The sequence below is a fragment of the Chrysochloris asiatica genome, unplaced genomic scaffold (genome assembly GCF_000296735.1).
Source record: "Chrysochloris asiatica unplaced genomic scaffold, ChrAsi1.0 scaffold00178, whole genome shotgun sequence".
Lineage (NCBI taxonomy): Eukaryota > Metazoa > Chordata > Mammalia > Afrosoricida > Chrysochloridae > Chrysochloris > Chrysochloris asiatica.
The window spans coordinates 1,481,880-1,492,443 of NW_006408696.1; the positions used below are offsets into that span (position 1 = coordinate 1,481,880).

At 39.5% G+C, this 10,564-nt stretch overlaps 2 protein-coding genes across 2 annotated transcripts in view; one reads left to right on the forward strand and one right to left on the reverse strand.

Moving 5' to 3' along the window:
- The window catches only part of LOC102821737 (cytochrome b-c1 complex subunit 2, mitochondrial-like), a 47,290-nt gene extending 41,355 nt beyond the window's left edge, over positions 1-5,935 (forward strand). The window contains exons 12-14 of the mRNA XM_006871940.1: positions 997-1,073; positions 4,437-4,590; positions 5,852-5,935. Of these exons, the coding sequence (XP_006872002.1) occupies positions 997-1,073; positions 4,437-4,590; positions 5,852-5,935 (315 nt within the window). The remainder of the gene's footprint in view (positions 1-996; positions 1,074-4,436; positions 4,591-5,851) is intronic.
- A 1,290-nt stretch (positions 5,936-7,225) lies between these two features.
- The window catches only part of PDZD9 (PDZ domain containing 9), a 22,655-nt gene continuing 19,316 nt past the window's right edge, over positions 7,226-10,564 (reverse strand). The window contains exon 5 of the mRNA XM_006871991.1: positions 7,226-7,607. Within this exon, the coding sequence (XP_006872053.1) occupies positions 7,226-7,607 (382 nt within the window). The remainder of the gene's footprint in view (positions 7,608-10,564) is intronic.

The window sequence follows — 10,564 nt, forward strand, 5'->3', positions numbered from 1 at the left end:
GTTCCCTCTTTTGAGCTACTGCATCCATAGGTGTAGGTCAAGTTCATCAAATTGTACCAGATTACTCTTTTTTTTCTCTTCTTCTAGTTGAGCTCTGATCATCCAGTCATTGAAGCCAGGTCGAGTGGGTATTATCTGGAAGTATGGGTGTTCTTATGCATATACCCTCTCTTCTTATCAGCTGGATGCTTCACTCTCCACTCTAACTTTCTTCCTTCTTGATTCTGACATCCTAAGTATAGACAGTCCTGGTGTGGCACCGTAGGATAAGCACTAGACTTCTAACTGTAAGATCAGTGGTTCAGGCCCACCAGCCGCTCCTCAGAAATCCTATACAGAGTTGCTATGAGTCAGAACAAATATAGAGAAGTCCTCTAAATTAGCTGTGTGTGGATTACTACTAAAGGAATTGTAAGAAGTAGCAGTGTTGTTAACCTCATGACTTGTGAGTCTGAGGAAAATTCATTTTTATTGTTAGCTGCCACAGAGTTGGCCCCACTCATAATGGAACCAAATGCAGCTGCTCCTGCTCAGTACCTGTGATTCATGTGGACCAGGCCATTGTGGCCCATAGGGTGTCAGTAACCGACTCTTGGAGGGTACCACTGAACCTAGAGGGAGTGTTTAGAAGGGCTTGTTCTACTCCCCCCAAAATCATCCCTTTAATATCCTATGATAGACAGTACTATTATGATGTAAGTCAAGAGTTGATGAGACAGCAACTGGTTGTTTTGTTTAAATTCATTACAGACAATTATAAATTTCTATATGCTGAACTATTGAAAGAACTTATTATCTTGGCTACTATAAATTATACCATCAGCGGCTTTATGAAACACAGAATTTGAACTATATGGTGACTTAAGAATTTCAGATAGACTTTGTGCTAATAAGTAAATAGCGTTTCTGTGGAACTCCCCTTCCATCTTGTGCTTTTGCTGCAGTAGAGGAACACTGGTTACTAAAGGAGACTTTAGCTTTCTTTCTCTATCCTAGGTTATCAAGGCTGCCTATAACCACGTAAAAACAATTGCTCAGGGAAACCTTCCTGATGGAGTCATCCAGATGGCCAAGTAAGTTTCAACATTAACTGTGTGTTCTACTAATGTAAGTTGCCATTCTTTTCAGTCATGTAACACACAGTACTGTAAGGACTGAAAAGAACAGTGAAATATTAAAAAGGAAAGAAACACACATGCATAATCCTGCTACCTGGAGATGAAACTGTTAACATTTTGCTTGATTTCTTGACCATTTTAAAATAGAATTGTTAGCATTGTTTGTTGCTGTGTGCCCTTAAATTGGTTCAAACACACAGAAACCCTGTCATAGTTCCAAGTCACAATCTGAAAAGGTTGTGTACCGTTTTATAATCACACCACCAGTATATGAGTGTCCTGGTGTGGCACTGCGGGTTAATGCGCTGGACTACAAAGTTGGTTTTAACCCCAAGGTTGGCAGTTCAAGCTCACCAGCCACTCCTTGGAAACCCTATACAGGGTCACTATAGGTCAGAACCAATTCAATGGTCAGTGATTCAAACTCACCAGCTTCTCCTTGGAAATCATATACAGGGTCACTATGGGTCAGAACCAATTCAACGGTCAGTGATTCAAACTCACCAGCTTCTCCTTGGAAATCATGTACAGGGTCTCTATGAGGCGGAACCAGCTCCAGGGTTCTCCTCTACCATACCACTGGAATTTTTTTCCTTCTTTACTAGTTTGATAGACAATAAAGACATCTGGTTTGATTTTGTGTTTCTCTCTAAAATAAAGGGTCAGATGCTTTTCTCCTGGGCTCTGGTGTGGTGCTGTAGGATAAGCACTGGACTAGTCATTGCAAGATCTGTAGTTGAAATCCACCAGCCACTTGGAAATGCTATACAGGGTTGCTATGAGTTGAAATCAATGCAACAGCACACAACAACTACAACTTTTCTCGTGCGTGGTTTTTGTTTTTTTTTTCTTATTCCCACTGTACAGATTGAAAGTGCTAACAACACTTCTGTTGTTAAGTGCCATTGAGTCAATTCCGACCCATAGCAACCCGTATAGCATTTCCAAGGAGCAGCTGGTGAGCTTGAACCGCCGACCTTGCAGTTCAAATGGCTTTGCAGTCTGGTGCATTAACCCACAGCGCCACCCCAGGACTCCAACAACAGCACCTCTAGCTCATTAGTACTGCAGGTTGTTTCTATAACAAGCCTGATAATGCCTCAGTCCTTCAGACAAAATTAACAACCAATCTTCATTCTCAAGATACAGCAGCAGTGTAAGACTCATCCATGTAGGACAGTTAGAATGTGAATTCTGAAGTTCCCATGGTCTTCATGATCAAACAGATGGCCTGATTCCATAAATGTGTGTAAACTCACAGCCGTCGAGTTCACTCCAGTTGAGAGCAACAACATGGAGCAGAGTAGAACCACTTCACAGGGTTTCTGAGACTGAATCGTTACAGAGTATATCGCCTCAGCATCTGGTGATTTCAAACTGCTAACCTTTCAGTTGGCAGCCTGACATATCACCTATTGCACCGTTGTTGTGAAGTGCCGTTAAGTCGGTCCCAACTCATAGCGACACTGTATTGGGTTTCCAGGGAGCACCTAGTGAGCTTGAACCGCTGACCTTGAAGTTCACAAGGCTTTGCAGTCTGGCGCATTAACCCACAGTGCCACACCAGGCCACTCTGTTGCCACTCGTTGTTGTGAAGTGCTGTCGAGTTGGTTCCAACCCATAGCGACCCTGTATAGGGTTTCCAAGGAGTAGCTGGTAAGCTTCAGTTCAGACGGCTTTGCAGTCTGGCACATTAACCCACAGCCCCCCCCCCACCCCACCCCCAGGACTCCGTGTTGCCACTAGAGCTCTGTAAACGTGTATAGTAGAAATCACCAAGAAGTATGCAGAGTAAATTACAACCCAGCATGGAACACCTTTTAGTTATTTCTGTTCTAATTTTATTGTTACTTTTGTTATACTGCGCATACTACAAAATTGCATCTCCTGAACAGGTCCAACACAATTTATTAAATAATGTATACATGATTGCACCAGAAGTAAAACATTATATGAGAATAAATTGAAACACCGGACTGACTTAAGAATTAAAAGTCTAAATGTCACGTCTAATTTATTGAGTGTAGTAGAGTTTTTAATAGAGTATGGCAAAATGGAAGTTCAGTTATTAATGTCAAGATGTGTTCATTTTTTGACATTTTGATGGAGCAGATACTTTTCCTTGTATGGTTTCTTAGTCTTTCTGTAGCAGAAGAAAAGATGAGGTGTCATTGCTGAAGGGACAAAGTAGTAACCTCTTGGTAAAGTTAATTGCAGGTAAAATCTTCTTAATTAGGCTAAGAGTGTGGTAAAATTGCTGCATTAAATTTTAATTATAACAGAAGTCTTTCTAAACAGTGCCAAAAGATAATAGTTTATTGGAAGGTTAAATAACTCCAGTGCCTTATTGAACACCATGTTTATAAGGAATAGCAGTTTCTTCCTTGGGAAATTATAAATTTGTTTTATTTCAAATGGATCAATAAGATGGTAGCATGGACTAGTTGCTTCTGTGACTGTGTGTGGGCTGTCTAAACAAACAAACCCATTACCGTCAGTTGATTCAGACTCATAGTAATGCTGAAGTACAGAGCAGCGCTGCCCCATGGGGAGGGTTTCCAGAACTGCAAATCTGGATACACACCTTTCTCCCTTGCAGCAGCTGGTGGGCTCAAACCACCAACTTTTTGGTTGGCAGTTGAGCGCTCAATCATTGTGCCAGCAGGACTCCTGTTTCAGCTGTCTTCTGGAGCTGATAAAACCTGTCCTGTCCTGTTCTAGCTGTCATCGCCACCTGCCTTCATCATGCCCCACCTTCCTTAAAACAAATCCCAGCGCAGACAAAGGTTTGACGGGGAAAAATCGATTTTGAATTGCTAAGTGGACAGTGCCTGAGAACCCACATAGGTATTTTCCTTTAGTAGAAATGATCAAAACTAACAAAAAAGGTATCTCAAAGCAGGTGTATGTCACAAATTAAAACCTCACATTAAAATTGTGTCAACTAGATCTAAGTCCTAGTCTAAAGTCAAAGAGCAATCTGTTAGTTTTCAATGACGGCTTTCCAAAACGATCGTGTCCATAGTAAAATAGTGGGAGGAGTTTGCTGCTGCTGCTGCTGCTGCTGTTAAATACTATTGAGTCGCTTCCAACACGTTACGACCTTATATAGGGTTTCCGAGGAGGAGCTGGGGTGGGTTTGAACTGCCAACCTTGTGGTTTGCAGTGCAGTGCTGATTCTACAGTGCCACTCCAGGAGCACTTTAGCATTGTAAGATTTCAGTGCTATTTTGCACATTTACCTAAATTTGGGGACCTACTTGACAACTGCTTTTATCTATAAAACGGCCTTAGTTAACATGCCCTTTTTTTGGATAGGAACAAGCTAAAAGCTGGATACCTAATGTCAGTGGAGTCTTCAGAGGGTTTTCTGGATGAAGTTGGGTTCCAGGCTCTAGTCGCTGGTTCATATATGCCACCAACCGCAGTCCTTCAGCAGATTGACTCAGTGACTGCTGCTGACGTCCAAAATGTAAGCAAATGAAAACTTCCATCATGTGGTGGGATTGTGACTTCTAACCTAGATATATTCTATGATTTTGATAGTCAAATAACACTCATGATCAGTTGCAGAAGGAATACAGAGCATCCTAGAACTGTTCCTGTTTTTCTCATGCTCTCTGCTGCCTATCCTCCCTGGTGTGAGGCAAGGGCCTTTTTATCGTCACAACTACAAATATTTCCCTCACACAACTAAACTACCATTAGGTGAAGCCATCTAAAATCCTCTTATAAGTCAAAAAGAACTAATGGCCATTTCATGTGACTCAACCTAATAGTGAACGTTTGAACACTTTCCCCTTGATCCCCCAGAAATAAATTTTATATCCTACCAATACTTCTCCATCCAGCATATTAGAATTCCCTTTACTTTGCTCATGTTAGATGTTTTTCCACATATACTATTGTTCCCTACAAGATTGAGTTGCTTTGAGGGCAAGAATTATGTCTACATGAACAAACATGAAATACATAAGCTACAAAATAAATCCAAAAGCAGTGGTTTTCCCCAGTTATTTAGACATTAAAAATGTGGTCTTTTCTTTCATTATAGTGGTCTCAAGCACTCTCACCAACAGATGATTTTAAAAGATACAAAAAAATTTTAAGATAGTGCTGTTGATTTGATTTCAGTTGGCCCCTAAAGTTCCTCAATCCTGCTCTTATAGAAGGTTGTCCTTATCTTATGTACGGCCCAGCCACCTCCCCCACCATCTCTGCTTCATCAAAAACAAAACAGACTGGAGCTAATGGGGAGACTGCTGCTCTCTCCCTCATGACTACATTTAACCTAAAGAACCAACTTTTGAACTTCAAATAGTGTCATAATGAATGAAGATACAAATTTTAACTTCTAAGTTAATCATATATTTGAATTGGCCCAGACTATTTACCATTGTAATACAGAAACAAAAATACTTCTTGGCCCAAGACTGACTGCTGTACTTGTACATTGTTAGTAAGTTTTTCCTTATCTCCCTGTTAGCAGCTACCCTCTTACCTAGAGCACCTCACTTGCCCAGTTACATAAATAATAGATGTTCAAATCTGATCCTTTCCTCCTGTATCATCATCACAAGTGAAACACTGGCCATCTCTTGGAGTCAAGTTTGAAAAGATTTACTGGCTTAGAATATCCTAGCCACCGTCTCTTAGAATAAGAGAATAAGTTTACTCAATTGTGCATTTTCTCATTTCAGTTAACTTTTTGTCTTTTGTTTGTTTATTTAAAGGCTGCAGTGAAGTTTGTTTCTGGCAAAAAGTCAATGGCAGCAAGTGGAAATTTGGGGCATACACCTTTTGTTGATGAGTTGTAATACTGAAGTACATGAGAGAACAAAACATTTTCTCAATCCAGAGCAGCAAACACATGAAAGTCAAAAGTGTATAACATACCATTTCTCTTGTATTTTTTCTTTTAATGAGCTGAAATATCTTAAGGCATAAATGCAAGTAATTATTCCCAACTGACCTAAAGGCAATAAAATGTTCTGTGTAAAGGCTTATCTTGTGTTTTTTCTAATCAGTTAATCAGTAAGTACTTAGATGCTCAAGTCTATGTCTTTAGATTCTGTAAAGGAAACAGAGTAGACCTTGCTGAGTACAGAAACATAAGGAACTATTGAAATTAAGGCTAACTGCCTATCAGGATGAGTATTTCCAGATTGTTAATGATGGTTTTTTAAATAGTAATTTGGATACCAAAGAAACCCATTGCTGTCAACTCAATTCCAACTGCCCCACAGACTTTCCAGGGCTATAAGTCTATCAGAGAAAACTGTCAATCTCTCCTCCAGAGGGGCTGGTGGTTTTAAACCGCTAACCTTTTGGTTAGCAGCCAAGCACTGCTACTAGGGCTCCTTAATATGGGGGTCTGAAGTCCAGGACAGTTATAGATATTCTGGGCTTTACCCTCCTGTATCCAGCACTTCACTTTTTCTTCACTGTGACAGTTTTTTTCTTTCACCTCCTATCCCTCCCTCATCTGTTTCTATCCAGTCTCTTAGTTACTTACCTATCAACCCAACATTCAAACTGAGACTGATGTTTAAAAGGGAAGGGGAAAAGGCCTAATGTGAACCTACCAGCCACACGGCTGGAGAAAGGCGAGGCTGTCTGCTCCCATAAAGACCTGCATTCCCAGAAACCCTAAGGAACAGTTCTGCTCCACCCTACAGCACGCCTATGAGTTGGCATGCGCTTGATGACAGGTTTTTCTAATGTGAACAACTCATTGAAAAAAATATATATCCATATAATTTCTTTTAAGTAGACACTCTTATCTTGCAAGAAAGAAGAACTAAATATCTACAGGAAAATGTACTTACCTTAAAAAGTAAGTTCTCTACTATGTTTAGGCATTATAATACTGGGTTCTTCTACTACATTTTGTAAAAGATGAGACATACTCTCGGAACAGAGGGTCTCAGTGATCTGAATGATGTTGCTATTTTGAGTGAAAGAAGGTCCCTAAGGCTTCACAATGTAATCATAGAAGAGAATTGATCAATCTGCAAGTATTTCTAAAGTATAGCAACCTGTACATGGTAATGCACAGACATTGCTTCGAAGAGAAGTACTGTAGTCCTAGATTTGCCAACGAATGCCTAACCAGGCTGGCCCTTGCCCTTTTCAATTTGGGCACATTCTTCCAGCCAAAATGCATCTGAGGTTGAAGAGGCCGAGGAGGAGGAGGAGGCTTGTTCATAGTCTTGCTTCACCATTGTCCAGTATGGAGAAGGGGCTCGCATGTCCTTGTGATCTCTGTGAATTGTCACATCAGCATTAATGTCTTTTCCTACACTAATAGTGTGGTTCTTCTTCGCATATCCATGCCATTCCGTGGAGATGGACATTGGTCTCCTTGCAGAATAATGACCTGTTGACCGTGGATATCTATGATATTTAAGTCCTTTGTCTAAAACGACATCTTCATTCTCATCACTTGTGAAATTGTCATCTTTTGTCTGCTCAGTTTTCTTTGATGTGCTGAAATGAATAGTGAGTGAAATGGATTCTTATTAAACGATGCCTTATAACCTGTTTTTGTTCATAAAAGAAAATACACAGTTTGGCATTAATACAACCTTTTGAGTTTCTCCCTTTTTAAACATACCTTTAAATTTTTTTCATTGGTAAAATTAAATAAAATTTTGACATAAATTACTTCATACTACTTTTAAAAGCTTTTGATAGCTCTAAGCCAGAATACTGACAAGGGATATTTACATAGACTGAAAGGCAGACGTTTGATCAGAACAAGGGAATACAGAATTGTTTAAAATTGGAAAGGTGTATATCAAGGTTGTATCTTTTCATCGTCATTATTTAATCTGCATGCTGAAAAAATAATGAGAAGCATATGAAGAATGTGGCATTAGGGTTGGAGGAAGACTCATTTACAACCTGAGATAACTCATTAACAACACAGCCTTGCTTGCTGAACATGAACAGCTGAAATACTTACTGCTAAAGATCAACGCACAGCCTTCCATATGGATTGCAACTTAATGTAAAGAAAACAAAACCCCTTACAACTGGACCAATAAGTAAATAATATATAAATAGAGAAAAACTGAAGTTGTCAAAGACTTCAATATGCCTGGATCCACAATTAGTGCTCATGGAAGCAGCAGTCAAATCAAAAGTAAAGGAATTTGTAATAAATAACAAGACCAACTTTACAAAAATACTAAAGGATGTTCTTTGGACTGAAAACCAACAACAGACAACAACCTAAGATAACATCCATGACAACACCATCCAGAACTCAATGCAGATTTGTTAAGTGCCATCAAGTCAGTTCCGACCCATAGTGACCCTGTATAGGGTTTCTGAGGAGCAGCTGGTGAGTTTAAACTGCCAGCCTTGCAGTTCAAATCGACTTTGCAGTCCAGCACACTAACCCACAGCACCACACCAGGACTCCAATACAGATATAGAAGTATTTAAAGTAAAACACACTTAAAAGGTTGAAAATATGAAACTAGAGCTAACAATTTATAATGACGTCAACTACAAACCAAAAAAGGAATAGTGTAGATAACAGAACTTAATAGATTTCAAGATGAAACAGACTGTTCTAAACAGAGGAAAAATTAAATTACAAGGAGCTTCAAATACATTTTTTTGTTAAAAAAAAAAAAAACATACAGAAAACAAATTCTGGCAAGGATGTGGAAAGACTGGGCTCCTCGTACCTGGTGGGACTGTAAAATGATGCAACCACTGTGGAAAGCAGTATGGCGCTTTCTCAAAAAGTTGGAAATAGAGATACTGTTATGACCCAGAAATCTCTCTACTTGGTATCTATTCCTCAAGCACTAAGAGCCGTGACACCACTAGATACCTGCACACCTGTGTTCATTGCATAACTATCCACAATAGCAAACAGATGGAGACAGCCTAAATACCCACCAACAGAAGAGTGATTAAACAAACTTTGGTACATACACACAATGGTATATTATACAATGTTGAAGAATAACAATGAATCTGCAAAACACCTCACAACAAAGATGAACCTGGAGGACATAATGTTGAGTGAAATTATTCAATCACAAAGGGGCAAATATTGCAAGAGACCACTTTTGTAAAAAGTTAAAATATTTTCTTGCTTACTGGGAGATGTGGGTGGGACGATGGAATTATTCATGAGCAGAAGGAGCTCTGGTAGTGTAGTGGTTACAAATTGGGCTGTGAACCTCAAAGTCAGCAGTTCGAAACTACCAGCTGTTCTGCCGGAGAAAGATGAGGCTTTCTGCTCCCATAAAGATTCACAGCCTCGGAAACCCTGTACAGGGTCGCTATGTGTCGGAACCGACTCCACAGCACGTAACTACCACCACTAGAGGGTAGCAGAGACCGACAGAGATAGTGTAAGAGTTGAAAAACTAGAGGCAAATACTGTTAACTGATATCACATGGAGGGGATTGCAATTATTGTAATGAAACAAAGTCTATATGATTTGCTGAAGGTAAAACTGATGATCTGCTCAATTCACAAGTTTTTTTTTTTAAGGGCTAATTACTATGGAAAAAGAAATAGAAGGATGTACTGCATTAGGCAAATCTGCTGCAAAAGACCTATTTTGTTTGTTTTAAAAGAATTTCTTTTTTAGGGCAGTTTTAGGTTTACAAAAAACTCTGTCACCTTTTATTAGTATCTTCCATTTACTGTGGTATATGTTCTAACTGAAGTTGTCCTTGACAACTTCAATCTTTTCTCCTTTGATAAGAATGTTGTTTATTGGTCCAGTGATGAAGAGTTTTTTCGTTATATTGAGATGGAATCCATACTGAAGACTGTGCTCTTTGATCTTCATCAGTAGTAAATATTTTAAGTCTTCTTTACTTTCAACAAGCAAGGTTGTATCATCTGCATATCTCAGGTTGTTAATGAGTCTTTCTCCAGTCTTGATGCCATGTTTTTCTTCATTTAACCCAGCTTCTCGGATTATTTGCTCAGCATACAGGTTGAATAAGTATAGTGAAAGAATATAACCCTGTCATACACCTTTCTTAATTTTAAACCATCCAGTGTTCCTGTGTTCTGTTCGAACAACTGCTTCTTGGTCCAGGTACAGATTCCTCATGAGCAGAATTAAGTGTTCCAGAATACTCATACTTCACAATATTGTCCACACAATCGAAAGCCTTTGCATAGTCAATAAAGCACAGGTAAACATCTTTCTGATATTCTCTGCTTTCAGCCAAGAATATCGCACATCAGCAATGACATCCCTTGTTCCACGGCCTCTTCTGAATCCGGCATGAACCTCTGGAAGTTCTCTGTCACTGTATGCTTGCAGCCATTTCTGTATTACCTTTAGTAAAACTCTACTCTAATGGGATATCAAAGAGATTGTCCAATGATTTCCACATTCCGTTGGGTCACCTCTCTTTGGAATGGGCACACATACAGATCTCTTCCAATCGGTCAGCCA